This window comes from Fukomys damarensis, unplaced genomic scaffold, assembly GCF_012274545.1.
Source record: "Fukomys damarensis isolate Sample0158 unplaced genomic scaffold, DMR_v1.0_HiC HiC_scaffold_34, whole genome shotgun sequence".
Lineage (NCBI taxonomy): Eukaryota > Metazoa > Chordata > Mammalia > Rodentia > Bathyergidae > Fukomys > Fukomys damarensis.
In genome coordinates, this window is record NW_022900946.1 from 7391782 (window position 1) to 7408598 (window position 16817).

At 47.4% G+C, this 16817-nt stretch overlaps 1 protein-coding gene across 8 annotated transcripts in view; it reads right to left on the reverse strand.

The window, feature by feature from the left end:
• Window positions 1-16817, reverse strand: part of Myh11 (myosin heavy chain 11) — a 123632-nt gene that overhangs the window by 85661 nt on the left and 21154 nt on the right. For 6 of the 8 annotated variants that reach the window (XM_019205498.1, XM_019205499.1, XM_019205502.2 and 3 more), the window contains exon 1: window positions 9337-9681. In XM_019205498.1, the coding sequence (XP_019061043.1) occupies window positions 9337-9681 (345 nt within the window). Of the gene's footprint in view, window positions 1-9336; window positions 9699-16817 lie in introns of those variants that run through there. The other 2 variants (XM_010610776.3, XM_010610777.3) reach the window with 1 other exon arrangement.

Genomic DNA, 16817 nt, shown 5'->3' on the forward strand with positions numbered 1-16817 from the left:
TGCCCTCACAGAGTTTACCAAGCAGAAGGGGGAGACCCAGGCACTTAAATAGTCAGTCATGAAAACAGGGGCTTGTGTAAGGCAGAGAAGTGCCTAAGCCACGTGGTGGTGGTCGGCCGTGGAGGTCAGCAAGCTTCTGGGGGCGCTGCTCTGGTGCCGAAGCTTACAGGACGAGGAGGTGTTTACTGGAGGGGTGCAGGGGCAGGAAAACAGACGTGGGGTGCAGGAAGTTAACTGCAAGCAGCTGGGTGATGCTGCCGCTGCAAGGATTGGAAAGGCAAAGGCAAGAGGGCAGAGGCTCCTGCAGAGGTCAGCAGGGGTCTGAACCCCCCAGCCTGACAAAGGTGCTGCAGGGGTGCGCTCCGCCCCACTGTCCTCTCTAGTCCGGCATGGGCCTTGGCATACAGGAGGTGCTAATTACACGCTTGCAGCACGGACGCCGAGGACTGTAGAGACAGCCTGCCTGCATATCTGCAGCCCAGGCCCGGCGCTGTACACAGTAGGTGCTCAGGGGACTCTTGCTCAGGTTGGCAGTGTGCTGTTCACCTGTGTCCCGAAGAGCAAGTGCCCCACAGCGATGGCTCGCACGGCGCAGGGCCGCTGTCCCTTCAGGCCACACCAGTTAAAGGCTCAGAACGGGTACAGGGAACTTGGATTTGAACCCTCCCTCTGCTCCTCCTGCTGGGGCCCTCTCTGAGCCTCAGTTATCCGCATCAGCAGGACAGAGTGTGGGGGCATCCTATCCAGGGGTTTGCTGTGGAGTAACACACTTGGAAAGCAGTTAGCACCGTGCAGTGCATGCGTAGCAGGTGCTTGGTCAGCCTTAGTGACCACTCCCGGGCCCTTTGTCTCATGGGGACAAGAACCCATGTGGAACTCCAATGTGCCCTCCCCCGTCTTCCCAGGCATCTCTCCTCTGTCTGGGCTCCAGCTCAGCCACTCCAGCACCCAGCTAAACAAGAGCCCCTCTTTCCCGATGGTCAACTTCGGTGGCTCAAATCCCTACTTCCTGGGTCCTAGCCAGCATCTCGTGGGCCCCGTGCCACCAGCAGGTCCCAGCCTCATACACAGGATTTCCTTCTCATGACCGTATTAGGAAGCAGCCCTCACTGTTCCCTGACACTTTATATGGTCAGCCACAGAACCCAGAGCTTGGGGCTGCTCCCAAAACCTCAGGGAAAAATGAGAAGCAGGGAGAGGAGGTGCAGGAAACTCGGCTGGAAGCACAGAGTCTGAGGGTTCTCAGCTCTGTCTGGCACCTACAAGCCCTGAGGGCCTGCTCTGCATAACCAAGCCTTGTTCGCAAGGCCACAGCTCCAAGTGTCTGTCCTAGGGGCACAGTGCTTCTGCTTCAGCCCCGATTCTAACAGCAAGAAGACCAGAGACAACCTGAATGCCCATCAGGAAGGGATGGACTCAATTATTTTATTTACTTATTTAGGTACTGGGGATCGAACTCAGGTCCTGTGCTTGCAAGGCAGGCACGGTGCTGCTGAACTAAATCGCTGGCCCTAGATGGACTTAATTATTATGGAAGACTGTGCTGTTGTTAGAGAGTACAGCGAGCCTGTTAAGAAACCATGCAGCATTTAACTTGTCTGATTTATTTCACTTAGTATTATGGCTTCAAGATCCATCCACTTTCCTACAAATGATTCAAAGCTATCCTTCTTTACGGCTGAGTGGTACCTCACCGCATGCATACACATGTTACCCACTCATCTGTTGATGGAAATGTAGGCTGCTCATGGCTGAGCTATGGGAAGGGGACGTAAGGAAGGAGACATGGGGAGGGGGGCAGGGAGAGTACAATGATCAAGTTGTGATATAGTCATGTACCAACTCCCCAAGATGAATGTATTTATTATATATCCCAAACATACCAACAGAGAAACACAGCCGGGAGTGGTGGCACACGCCTGTAATCCCAGCACTCGGAGGCTGAGGCAGGAGGATCACCGTGAGTTCAAGACCAGCCTGGGCTACATAGTGAGTTCCAGGTCAGTCTCAACTACATAATGAGAACCTGTCTCAAAAAAACAAAAAAGCACAGCAGTTCCAGAACATTAAAGCACACAACTAATCGCAAAAAGCAAAACACACAACAGTGTCTGGCCTGTGGGAATAGTGTGAGGGAAGAGAGAAGGGCTTTACATCTGCATATAGAAAATATTGCTGGAGTTCATGCAAGAAACTAAGGCCACAGTTTGTCTAAAGAGGGAAAGTGGGAGGTTAAGGAATAGGAGAGAAATATGCCCTTATTTATGATTGCATTTAACGTTGGCATTTATTAACTGTTCAAAGAGATGCTTTAGCCATGCATGGTGGTGCTGCCTGTAATCCCAGCACTCTGGGAGGCTGAGACAGAAACATCCCAAGCACAAGCCCAGCTTGAGCCACCTAGCAACTTAGCAAGTCCCCATCTCAAAATAAAAAAATTTTTTTACAAGGGCTAAGAAGGCTCTGGGTTCAGTACACGGTAGAGCAAACAAACAAACAAAAACCACCACCAGGTATCTTAGATCTGAGTACACAAACACTTATGAGCAGACACAGAAAAGGTCACAATACATTTTTAAGTGAAAAGAGCAAGCTGCACACACACACACATTCTTGTGACATGCGTTGTACATGTCTATAAGCATCCATGATTCTGTTAATCACACTTCTCCAGGTATGAGAGGGAGGGGGTGGCCTTTTTATAACATACACCGATTTGTAAGTATCTTCTTGTACAGATATCCCTTGTATTGTTGAGGTTCTTTGAAACTATGATGGCTTAAAAGATCTGAAGGGCAAGGGGTGGCCTCCACCTGATTTTTCTTTGCCCCTGCAGGGCCAGGGCAGTGACTGGCACCAAGGACACCTGTGCTCTGGCATCCCTGAGTGGATGCTTCTTCTGGAAAAGGCTTGGATCTCTAGGCTAGACCTTCAGAGTGAGAAAACCTCCCCTGATAGCTAGAAGACCTTTCTAGACCACCTGGGCTTTAGGAAGTGGAATAAGTATTGGAAAAATATCCTCTGGGATCTGTGGGTTGGGGACTTGGGCCAGGGGCCCTGTGTAGAGCAGAGTTCTCCTCACTCACCCTGAACCATGTTCCCAAGCACAGAGGCCTCGCACAGGGTGAAAGGTTCCACCCACTGCCCATGGGGGCCAAGCAGGTGCACAGGTGTGAAGGGGGCTATGTCAGTGACGGAAATAGGTATGGAGATCAGGGGCTATTAGCACTCAGCCCCAGGGCCTCAGAGATGATAGGAAGTGTGGGGCCTGAGGAAAAGCAGCATCCACAGACCCCATGTAACAGGCAGGCTGTTACATCTAACCCTGTGGCCGGCATTGGCAGGGCCTCTGCTTTTACACCAGTGCAGAAGTGGAGATTTCTTTTACTTTGATACATACAATTGACTCGAGTTGTCACGCTGGTGCATACATATAAAGAACTCAAAAGAGTCACACACCCCCAAATGTAAAGACTCAACTCAAAAATGGGCATCTGAAATGAACAGACATTTCTCAAAGAAGGAAAAGTACCAAATAAACATATGACTAAATGTTCAACACCACTGGACATTTGAGAGATGCAGCTGAAAACAACACTGAGATTCCATCTCATCCCAGAAAGAATGGCTGCTATCAAGAAATCAACCCATAACAAATGCTGGGTTGAGGGGAGAAAGGAACCCTTCTTCTGCATTGCTGGTGGGAGTGCAGACTGGTGCAACCACTGTGGAAATCCATATGGAGATACCTCAAACAACTAGGATTAGAGGTTCCATTTGACCCAGGTATTCCCCTGCTGGGTATCTTCTCAAAAGAATTAAAAGAATCATACCACAGTGATATATGCTCATACATGTTCATAGTGGCACAGTTTGTAATAGCTAAAACTTGGCAACAGTCTAATCGCCCATCATCTGGAGACTGGATTAAGAAGATGTAGTTTTTAAAATAAAATGGAGTACTACTCAGCCATCAAGAATGAGAAACTAGAGACATTTATAGCTAAATGGATGAACATTGAGGCCATACTCTTAGGTGAAATTAATGTCACACATGTATAAATACAGAATAGCTGCTCTGGTGTGAAAAGCTAAAAGTGCAAATAAGGATCAAAATGTATAATTGATACTGTGAAATAGGAAGAAAAGGGCTAAAAGAGTAGGGGAAGTGGGAGCGGGAGGGGAAAGGTAAAAAGGGAAAAGAAAAAATATGAGAAAAGGAAAAACATGGAAACAATGTCTCTGTAAACAGGGAAGGGTGGAGGGGGCGAAGAGAGGGCTGGGAATGGGGAAAAAAATAAAAACCAAGACAAATCATACAAAGGAACAAGATCCTAATGGTGAGTGTAACTGTACCGTATACCTAAAATGTACCCACAAACTTAATGAGAAAAAGAAAGTTACTCTGGGCCAGTAGATTGTGATCTCTAGCCTAAACCTAGCAGGTGCTCAAGAAGTCATGATAGAAGGTTAGATTCCTTCCAGCCACCCACTTAAAGCTTGGCCAACTCAATGCTAATGGTACCACTGTGCACCAACCTATCTGCCTAACCCAGGCCCTTCACCTCCTGCTCTTACCCCGAGGGCCTCTGCCATCATGAAGGTCACCTCAGCCCTGCACTGAACCCCAGCTCCATCCACTCACCAGCTACAAGACCGAGCTCATCTGACCCCCACTGCCTGTCTCTTAAATGGGCCAAGAGCTCAGTCTCAGAGCATCAAGGGAAAAGTTAGTGCGACATTCATGGTTAAGGCGCTGGCTCTAGCATTGGCCTTTCTGGATTTGAGATCCGTGTTTGGGTCCCTGAAGGCTCCTTAAATTCAAAGCTGCAGGTTTTTTAATCATCAAAAAATAGGCATAAATAAGCCAGGTGTGGTGGCTCACGCCTGTAATTCCAGCACTCGGGAGGCTGAGGCAGGAGGATCACTGTGAGTTCGAGACCAGCCTGGGCTACATAGTGAGTTCCAGGTCAGTCTCAAGTACATAGTGAGACCCTGTCTCAAAAAAAACAAACAAAAAATAGGATAAATAACAGTATCTCTCTTACAACAAGTAATAGCAGCAGCAACAATATGTTGGCATACACTCAACACAGTGAATTATCAGTGAATAGCAGCTGGTGTTGATGTGAAGGCCACAGGCTCCTTTGAGAGTCTCATGACAGCTACAACACTCACCCAGAAAAAAATACACATATGCACAGACATTTCCCCAAATCACAAGGCCTACAGGCTCCTTGGTACCCACTTGCGGGGCTAAACTCAAAACCCCACATTGCAGAGTACATGGAGTGGGATTGAAAAATATGCTGGGGGCCTAATTTTTCAAATCCGGTACAGGAAAGGCACATTACCGTTAATCCCCCTCAAACGCTCCTGTTCACTTCGCACACACTTATCCTGTGGTTCTTGCCATTTTCTGAAGCAGGTCTCAAAGTGTCCTTCTGTGTGTGTCTTTCGTTGTGCTATCCTGGCTGCCTTGATGCCCTGAATCCATTCAAAACATTTACCCTTTGGGGTCCCTTTAATTGGGGAAGAGCTAGAGATCGCAGGGCACCTCATCTGGTGAGAAGGCTGGAGCGAGGACACACCCTAACACTTCAGGAGGCGCCTTTCAGCGGGACGCCTCAGGAGGACATTCATGAAAGAGCACTCCCAGAGCGGCTTCAGAAAGAGGCAAGAAGACGCAGGGCAGTGGGGTGGGCGTGGGTCCTCTGGGCAGCACTTTCACAAGCAGCGGTTTAGACCAGCGCTGCAATCTGGGTCTGCTCCGCTTCCCTGGCCGGATGGGCCTGCGGTGTCCAGGCGCGGCGGGCCAATCAGACTCTGGCCCTCTCCAGCCGGCCCGGGACCAACGTGCCCTCCAGGCTTGGGCCCTTGACTTCACTTCCGCGGGGCTGAGCTGAGCTGCAGTGTGGACCGGAGTGCGGAACCTGCGCCCCAGTGCTGGCCTGGAGGACTGGCGAGGACTGTCTACCCAGCAAGCTTCCAGGGCTGCTCCAGCCTGACGCAAATTGAGGAGCCAAGCAGCCGCTGTGGACAGCCAGGCCCACCCAGGAACAGAGGGAAGGTTTGTTCTGGGAGAACGGCTGCAAAGAGTCGTAGAGCCCTCAGCTGCAGCATCGTCTCGCTACCGGAGGCCTCGACTGTGGCCACTGGCACAGGAGCTGTGCTTCTGCACGCCAGGGGAAGGCTCGTCCAGCAAGCCGTGCAGGCCCAAGACAGGCTCGCAGGTTAATCAATAGCTGATCTCAAGCCGATTCAGTAAGCGTTTACAGCCTGCTCAGCACGGTTTCAAGTTAGCCTCCCGCAAATGACAAGACTAAAAAGCTTACTACATATGGAGGAAAAGCTTGTGAAAGCAGTTTATCTTTTAAAACAATGTATGGAAGGAAGGAAAGGGGCTAGAAGGGAGGGGAAAATGGAAGAAAAGAGGTTGGATGAGTTTCCCTAGGATGAGCGTCATCATTACGTGTGCCTAAAACACACCAATAAATGTTTTGTTACGGAAAAAAAAAAAAGAAAGAAAAAGAAAGGAGTATTTTAAAGGGGGTTGATGGTAATGTGTCTTTTCTTGTAATAATTTTTTAAAGATTTAAACATGTATTGCATTTCTCACTCACCCCTTGCACACACTGGAAGAGATGCCATAGATCTGGATCTAGCTCAGGGGTGTCCTGCCTTCTCCCTCCTAACTGCAAAACAGCCTCAGGGCAAGGATGGGGGCCAGCATCCCACAGAGGAGGAGGAGCTCAAAGCCCACATAATTTTACCACCAGAAAGACCAAAGAGGGAACCTGGGTCCCTCGCTAGGGTGAGTGCGTGTCATCTCTCTGCCCCGTCTCTAAGGTGGGATATCAGCGTCACTGGCACCAGCATCACAGAGTGGCCTGGGCAGGACTTGGAACAGAGCCGGGTCCAAAGCAGGCCCACACTTGGTGAACTCCCGGCTCCTGGATCCACAGCCAAAACCCACAGCAGAGCTGATCAAATCCAAGTAGACGGGACCCAGCTCACAGCAGTGATCACAAGAACAAGGAGCTTCGGCCGGCACCCAGTGCTGTGATCCCATGGTAGCCGGGTCACGCACCCGGGCAGCTCAGTCCCTGGGTATCGTGGAGCCCAGACCCCGCCTCTCTCATCCAAGCAGACAGGCTCCTCCTAGTTCCGCAATGCTTCTAGGGCCAAGAGGATAGGGGTCTGCGGCACCTCCTCAGAGGCCCTTGGTTTGAGGTTGGCTGTGGAACAGACAGGAAAGGTTTCCTCATGACCAAGGGCAGAGTTGGGGCCAGCTGCCTGGGCCACGGACAGACCAACATCACTGCCATCCGGGATTGATAAGAGTCCCAGGCCCTGTAATCATGAGCCGGGAGAGGGGCTTACTCTGCTCCCCATCCCCCCCCCTTCCTTCATCCTCTCTGTCACGGACTTTAGTTTTTACTAAGAAGTTCAGTGGAGCAGATACAAGACAGTGGCAGGTGCATCGTCACAAGGCCCGAAGGACTTTCATCTACTCTGTCTGGAGAAGCAGAGCAGCACTTTGGAGCTTTCACTTTTTAATATGATCACATGCTGCTCTGGGTCCCAAGGCCTTCATAAGGCCTTCGTTTGTTCCGATTCCTGTTTTGGGTTTAAACAGCATGTTGGGGAGCAGCAGCTAAACTGGAAGCTCCCTGGATGGAGGGGACATCACTGGCGCAGGAGGATCTGAACCCAGTTACCCAGTCTCCCCCAGCTTCCTGCAGTCTGGACTCCTAGAAACGCCCAAGCTACCAAGAGACCTAGAATGATATTTCCAAGTAAGGAAGGTCATGGACAGGAGAGGCTTTCTCTACTTGGTTAGGGAAGGACAGACAGGCTTGACCACTCTGGGCCTCAGATTCCTCTGCTGTAAAATGGGACATGCAGGAGGAAAGAACACTCCACCAAGCTGCGTGCGTGGCAGGCTTTTAAACGTGTCTCCAGGTGCCGCTCTCCCCAAGAAAGGAGAAGGAGGACACAAACTCACCTCATCTCTGGTCAAGGACTGATTTTTGTATTTACTATGCCTTTCAGATATTTCCAAGTCTTCCATAGCGAACATGCCTTATTTTTCTAATTAGGAAAGAATCCTCAGGACATTATTGATGGCCAGGGACTTTTTGTAATTATCAAGTGGCAAAACGTAAAGGACAGGACCACAAGGACATAAAAGGACAGAAGTGACGCTGTCCACAAGTTTACAAAAGATCCAAGAATGTCTGACTAGTAATAAGTAAGACAATCATAACCACTACACAGCCAGGACACACAGCACATACACCTTGAGTGCCCAGTGTGTGCTGAGAAGTATGTTCATGCTTCAAGCTCCCAGAGGCTGGCACGATTCTGGTGTCCATTACTACAGAGAAGGAGCAAAGTTTCAGAAGAGTGAGGAAGCCTTCTCAAAGGGTCGGCATGGCTTTGGAGGAAGAAAGGTAGATAAAGGCAGGGCTGCGAACCTCTGCCTACCAGGCCGGCAACATGAGCCTCTTGTTCTGGGAAGTTAGTTCAACCCACCAGGAACAGCATCCTCCTGTCACCAGCCCTACCCTTTAGTCCAAGCTGTCCCTGGACGGTGATGTGGGAATGTTCTGGGCCTGTGCCGTCTGATGCAGTAGCCACCAGGAGTTGTTGAGCCCTTGACATGTGGCCAACATACAATGGAAGAAGCACATTTTTAAGTTCTAATTTTTAAAAATACTTAAAACTTCACTGTAGTCACCCACAAGTACTCAGCAGCTTATCATGCTGGAAAGCACAACCCTAGTCCACTCCAAACCTCCAGAGTCCACTCAAGGAGTTCCAAGTCCCATTCGGCCATTCCCATTGGTGACAGGGAAGCCACGCTGACACCTACCCACATCCTCACATCTCCTGCCCTCCTCTGGCTGCCAGGATGGAGCAGCCTTTCTGAGGTGGGTAGGAGCTCTTCCTCATTTCCCAGATGGAGGAAGGGCAGGAGGTGATGCTAACGAAATCTGAGGTGACCCTGTCATCCACCTCAGCACTGAAGATCTTTGACTACTTGGGCCTGTCACATCTCCCCTATGTGCTGAGGGGGGCCGGGGGATTGTTCTCCTTTGCAGATTAAAAATCACAGAGGCTTCCAGAGGGGAAGTCTCCTGGTGTCCATCCCAGAGCTAGGACGGGGAGGGCTGAGGTGGGAACCCAGGCCCGAGGGACCCCACCTCATTGCGTGGCCCCCGCCGTCCTGCTGCCAGCTTCCCATCCAGCGGACCAAACGCACCCTGAGCCCCTCCCTCCCGTGGGGCACAGAAGGCCCGGAGGAAGCAGATGGAGCCTGGAGACACTCACATAGATGAGGCCCGAGAAGTACCTCTCCCTCAGGTTGTGCAGCACCGAGGCCTCATTGAGGCACGTCAGCTCTGCCATGTCCTCCACCTTGGAGAACTTGGGCGGGTTCATCTTCTGGATGTCGTCCTTGCCGACTGTGACCTTCTTGCCGTTCTCCACCAGCTCCACCACCACCTCATCGCCCTTCTCCTCCTTGATGCTGGCGGCCTCGAAGCCCTGCTTTTCGGAAGGGACCCACACCAGCTTCTTGGCCACCCAGTCAGCCTGGGCCACTGGGCTGTTGATGAAGTTTTTGTCCACAAAGAGGAATTTCTCATCGTCGCTGAGTTGGCCCTTTTGTGCCATGGTGCCTGGTTGGTCCCCTGTGGAATAAAAGTGACAGGGTCAGAGTCAGATGGAGAAACCCCTCCGGTTGCCCTGTCTAGGCGCATGGTCTACGGAAACATTCCACAGTGCAGGAGGAGACTCCCTGCAGGGGTTATGCTGTGGAGGACTGGAAACAACCTGAAGGCCCTTCAGAAAGGATTCGCATCCCTGCCTGTACAACAAGCACCAAAAGCAATCCAGACATCCATCCACATGGGACTGGACCTATAAACCACGGCATTTTCATACCGTGAACTACTACCCAGCAGCTCAGAAGCAAGAGATACACCTGGGAGTGCTGACACCGAACACTGTACAACACGTACTGCAGAATAAAACACGGGCCTTCGGATGGTTAACAAAGCTGCCACACGCTCCCAGAATGCCATTCCTCGGAGTGTATCTTTAAGACAAAGAGGACAGGATCACCCAAGTCTACATGAATGTGCACAGAAGCATTAGTAAGAAGAGCAAAAACGTGGAAATGCCCCGAAAGCTCACAGACAGATAAAGGATAAATAAAACAGAGTGGGACACCGCGCCATAGAAAAGAACAAAGCACTGCCACGCACGGCCACGGGGCTCACCCTTGAGAGCGAGCTGTGAGAAGGAAGCCAGCTGCAAAAGGCACACAACGCGGGGCTCCACTCACACACGATGTCCAGAAGGAGCAAATCCAGAGGAACAGAAAGTAGATGAGCAATTACCAAAGCTGGGGAGAGTTAGAAGCGACAGCTAAAGGGTACGCGGCTTCCTCTCAGGGTGATGGAATGTTCCAGAATTTGTCGTCACAACAGCTGCACAGGGCTGTGCGGATGCCGAAAGCCGCTGGATTAGATAATCTAAACAGGGGAGGGGCGTGGCTGCAGCTCAGAGAAGGGGCCCACCGCTCGGCCCCAGCATAAATACATTCATCCATTCATTCTACTATATGTGAGGTTTTCTTGTTTTTTTGGGGGGGGGGTTTTTGAGACAAGTTCTCACTGTGTAGTTGAGACTGACCTGGAACTCACTATGTAGCCCAGGCCGATCTCAAACTCCCAGCAATCCTCCTGCCTCAGCCTCCTGAGTGCTGGGATTACAGTTGTGCCCACCACACCCTTAGATATGAATTTTTACCCAATAAAAAAATGAAAGGTGCTGGGGACCAAATGCCAATAAAGCTTTTTGAGACAAGTTCTCACTGTGTAGTTGAGACTGACCTGGAACTCACTATGTAGCCCAGGCCGATCTCAAACTCCCAGCAATCCTCCTGCCTCAGCCTCCTGAGTGCTGGGATTACAGTTGTGCCCACCACACCCTTAGATATGAATTTTTACCCAATAAAAAAATGAAAGGTGCTGGGGACCAAATGCCAATAAAGCTTTTAAAAAATAAAAGGGAGAATTGCAAAACTGTGACTGTAACAGCTCAGTTTCTATTTTAAAAAGAATCTAAACAATGTAACCAGAGCGACGTGCACTTCTCAAATGTAGTCAGGAGCGGAATTGTACCTTCCCTTGCGCTTCTCTCCAATTTTTCAAACCATGGTAAAATGCATGTAACATGAAATGTACGGTCTTAACCATCTGTAGAAGTGTGGGCAGTGGCATGGACTACATTCCTGCCGCTGGGTAACCAATGCCTCTCCTTCATCAGAACTCTTTTCATGTTGCCCACACTGAAACTCTGTACACTTGAAACAACAATCCCCGCCAGTCCCTCCCTAGCCTCTGGCGACCGCCGCCCTGCTTTCCACCTTTTAGGATTCCGATTACATTTTTTTTATAGTAAGGATCAAACTTGGGACCTTGCACTCATGAAGCAGGCAGGGGAACCACTGAGCTAAATCCCCGGCCTGATTCTGATTATTCTAAGTCCCTCCTGTCAGTGGGGTCCTCAAGTATTAGTCTTTTTCTAACGGGCTTGTTTCGCTCGTCACATTGTCCTCGAGGAGGCCCCATGGGTAACACGTGTCAGAACTGCCTTCCTCTTCAAGGCCACAGCTCCTCTTTCCCTTATCCATCACTGCTTACCTGGATTTCCTCCGCATTTTAGCTATAATAACGCTACGGTGAACATGAGTACACGTCTTATTATTTTTGGCATATTCAACTTCACAAATTTTTATTCACTGTACAGTTGGTAAAAGCAGGTAGTTTTACAAAGCCCTTCAAACACACACACAACTAGAACACGAGAAAGAGATGCTCACTTTCACCAGTCATCGAGGAAATGTAATGACAGCAGTGAGATGTTGGTTTTCACTTATCACTGTGGCGAAGAGGGAAGCCATTGACAGCAGCCAGTATAACCAAAGATACTACACCCAGCCTGCCAGGACCTTCCTGGCAAGAAAAGCTCCAAAGATGACTTGAATTTTCATTTCTCAGAAATTAGCCTAGAGAGCCATACAAGTGCTAACAGTTGTACATTATGGGGACAGTAATGCTTGGAGACCACAAGCCTGCAGGCATCTGCACCGCCTGGTTTCTCCATCTGATAAACTGCTATCGTTCTATAATTTCACCAGAGTTAAGAACTCTTATTTATGCTACCTTACTTGAGGTTTCTTTTAATCTTTTGAAGAATTTATATGACATAAAATTCTCCCACTGTACACTGGGCACAGTGGACCACACTTGTAATCCCAGCATCCTGGGAGGCTGAGGCAGGAGGACTGCAAGTTCAAGGTCAGCCTGGGCTGTATAGTGAATCCAAGGCTGATCTGGATTACACAGCACAATTTTTGTGTCAAAAATAAATACAATGAAAGCTCTCTCACTGTGAATATACAATTCAATTTTTCTTTTAGTTAACTTACAAACTTAGACATCCATTAGCACAACAAATCTTGGCACATTTCCATCACTTAAAAAGGGTTCAGTCATACGTACTACAGCCACTCCCTGTCCTGTCCCTGGCAACCACTAATGACTGTCTCCATAAATTCATCTTTTCTGCACTTTCACATAAATGGAATCACACATAGGTGGCCTCTGACTGTGCAAAGAGGCTTATATATTTTAAGTTGAAAACACAGTGACAGAAGCCAGACCCGAAAGACCACATGCTGTATCAGTCCACTGATGTGGAAGTCTATAAAAGGTGCAATTCTATAGTTTCAAGAAGCACAAAAGAAATTCAGGGTGATAAAAATATTCCATCATCGTGAGTGTGATGTTGGTCATGTGACTGTAAATATTTTCCAAAATTAAGCGATGCTTAAAAATCCGTGAATTGAAAAAGTGGCTGTAACCATTGGTAGATTATACTTCAATAAAGCTGATTAAAATACTTGTAATAAAATCTGTCTTATAATTTTATATGTATGAATCTACTTTTTAAAAGTCTAGCTGGGTACAGTGGTGCATGCCTATAATCTCAGCACTCTGGGAGACTGAGACAAGAGGATCTCAAAGTTCAAGCCCAGTCTGAGCAATTTAACAGCTTATCAAGGTTGTGTCTTCAAATTTACAAGAACTGCATATTCACATACTAAACTATGCTTCTATTGGGTCCAATACAGGGACTATCAGAATATCAATTTTAAAAGTAACAATAATAACTGAAAGACAAATATGTTTCAATCTGTGTATTCATAATGGTCTTAAAAATGCATGGTTCATTCTTGTACGATAAAGCAGCAAGATCATTTTTGAAACCATGTGGCTGAGGTTCCCACTTCAGAATGAAGAGTTCATATCTTCTCTGAACTCACCAAGACAATCCCCAAACTTGGCCCCCAATCCTGGAGATGGAGGAAACCCCCACATCCCATGATAGCACCAGAGCCAAACATCCAACTCCTGTAATTGGAACCAATTTGTGGGGGTGCAGATTTTGCAAGGCAAAAATGGAAGGGGGTGCTTTTCTCTTTCAGGGATAAAAAGAATAACGGTGACATTCAGAAGCTGTTTGTTCAGAGAGAAAGGTCGTTTCTCCTGGGGAAACTGACCTAAAAGCTGATTTTTAAAAAAAAGGAAAAAAGAAAGAAAATATGGAGAAATAAGTAAAACACTCCCTAAATCTGAATAACATGTTAGTTGTTCAAAGAGTGAAATTAATACTCTGGGAGGCTGAGGCAGGAGGATCACAAATTCAAATCCTGTCTGGGCAATTTAGTGACTTAGTGAGACCTTGCTCAAAATTTTTAAAAAGGCTATGTAGCTCAGTGCAAAGGTCCTGGGTTCAATCCCACTACCCATCAAGCAAGTGAAATAAAGAATTGGAGATGTTGCCTGCTATGCTAGGCTGAACGAACATTTCTCCTGCATTTGAATAGTTATTAAATTTTGCTTAGAATTGAGTAAGCCGAATAGCACCCTCCTTGACACTCTGCTTTACCTCTTAAAACTGCACCCTTTTTCGGGCTGGGGATTTAGCTCAGTGGTGCCCCTGAGTTCAATCCCTGGTACAAACAAAACAAAACACCCTTCGCCAGATAATGAATGCAACTAAAATGTGACCACTGTCACCCCTAGGAAGATAAGGAGCTTTGGTGATAACTTCTTCTAGTTGCTAAAAGGGTGAAACCAATGGTTTCCACTCCCGGACCATTAGCCCAAGAATGTGGAGATCTGGGTATCAGGATGAACCCATGGCCTCACACTGACTAGCAGTGCACACTGTTTCTAACTGAGCTACAACCCCAGTGCCAAGAATCTGCATTTCTAACAAGTCTGCAAGGGATGCTGATAGTATCAGTCCAGGGCTCACACTTTATATTTTACAGTCATGGTGCCACATACCTGCACTTCCAGCTATTCAGGAGGCTGAGGCAGGAGGATCCAAAATTCAAGGACAGTATGGGCAACTCAACTAGAGGCTGTCTCACAAATAAAATGTGCTAGGGATGTAGCTCAGCATTCCCTGGATTCTATCCTCAGTATCACAAAAAAGAAAAAAAGTGCTGTAGTAGACAAAAAGCTGTTGGAGAACTGTATAGTGGATGGCTCAGGCTGGCACCACCTGTTAAGTTGTCAATTAAATTTAACATCTCAACAAGAGAGCAGAATCAACATAAGTCTCCAGACATGATGTCAAGAGGAATACCAGCACCATCAACAAAATAGTCTTACAGGACAAAAGGAGCCAGGGATGGGGACACCAGGTCTGTTATTCTAGCACTCTAGGAGGCTGAGGCAGGAGGACTCCAAGTTTGAGTCCAACCTGGGCAACTTAACAAGACCCTGCCTCAAAATTAAAAAGGACTCAGGATGTAGCTCAGTGCAAAGGTTCTGGGTTCAGTCCCATGTGTGTGTACCTGTGTGTGTGAGAGACAAACAGACAGAGACAAATTACAAAGTAAAAGGAAAGAGACATATAGATTAAAGGGGGCTTGAAAAACAACCGGCAGCAAGGATGGACATTTCAGATAGGCAGGCATCTGAATCAGCCTAGCACAGGCTGATGGCTGCTGATGGAGTCTCAACCGCTACCTTTTCTTGGAGCCCATACAACCCCCAGTCAGCAAAGATCCCTGGCCTCAGGCACCAGACCTGAGCTGCAGAACCTGTGCTCTGGGGAGATTTGTGTAAGCCTCTGGGATTCCACCTCCTCGTGCATTAATACACAGTGGGCACCTCCCAAGCTGTTGGGATTAAATAGACCAGTAACGCCAGGTGCCTTGTGTCTAGGTCCTTTCCCTTCCCTGTAGATGGCTTTATTCCTTCTTGCTCGCAACTATTCACACCATGGGACATTTTCACCATGTTTGCTTCTGAACAGCCAGAGAAGGGCTCCTTCTGCTTGTGAGCTTTTCAGTGTGGCTTGCAGTTCAGGGACACGGAGCAGAGTAGCAAGTGTGCAAATTCTTCACTGATCGCTGACAACCCCTTGTTTCTTATGAGATGCCCCCAGAGATTGGGTCACTCCGCTGATAGAGACTGGAGACACTTGAAGGGAAACAGAAGCTGGAAGAGGTAAGGGCAGCCTCCAGTGTGGATGATCACCGCAGGGTGGGGACCGGTCTCTACTTGGAAGAAGTCCCCTACTCTAACACACACACACAGTCACACACATTCACAGGCAATCAGAAATAGAGATGTGTTGGGCATCTTTTCTTGCCCTTTTCAAGTTTTGGGTCCTTCAAATCTACATTTTAATCTCAAAGGTGCTTACTATCACACGTATAAACATTATAACTTTAAAGTTTAGTGGAACTTTTTCGAAATAGAAAATTTATAGTATTTTTAATACAAATGACTTAAAAAAGCTGTTCACAGAATTAATTTTAGAAAAATATGTAAGGTTATATCTATGTGGGTTTGATTACAGAAACTAATAAAGTATTCTCTAAATAATGAAAAAAAGAATAAGATAAGACTATAAGAGTGAGAAGCAATTTAAATATGTTCAGGGACCATTTTCATCTCCAGAATTAAGGATTATTTTAATGTTACATCATTGCCTTTTCTCTTTTACTTTCCTTTTTAGTTTTATTTTAGAACTCCCTATTTTTAATGTTCATGCAGAGATTTCTTTAACTGAACTACTGAATAGTTTCTTTGGTGTGAAAAACTATAATAGTACACAGGATCCTAATGAGATAATTAATAATGTGAAATAGGAAGTAAAGGGCTAAAGGTGTAGGGAAAGTGGGAAGGGTGGGGGAAAGGTAATAAGGGAGAGGAAAAAAATATGAGAAACTGAAAAAATGGAAATAAAGTGTTTGTAAATGGGGAGGGGAGGAGGGGGTGAAGGGAGGGCAGGGACAAGGGGAAAAAATGAGAATCAAGACCTATTATGTAAAAGTACAGAATCCCAATGATGAATGTAACTGTATTGTATACCTAGATTGTACTAATAAACTCAATTAAAAAAAAAGACATTATGGAATCTGGAAGATTCCTCATGGAAAATATTACCTAGTAGAAAAGGGAGAGGCAATATGGTACAGTTGGGCACTACTGGGGGGAAATTTGTCTTCATTTAACACCAACAAGTTCAGACCCCATAGAGAACATCATCTACACAGGAGGAAGATGAGGCAATGCTCAACTCCAAGCTTCAACAATATCCATGTTCCATTCTGGCCCAGCCACAGATTGTTGCTATTGAGGATAAAAGGAATTAAGCTTTAATAGAACAGCTAGAGGGAAGTAACAATGAGGAAATAAGTTTTCATTTGTAAT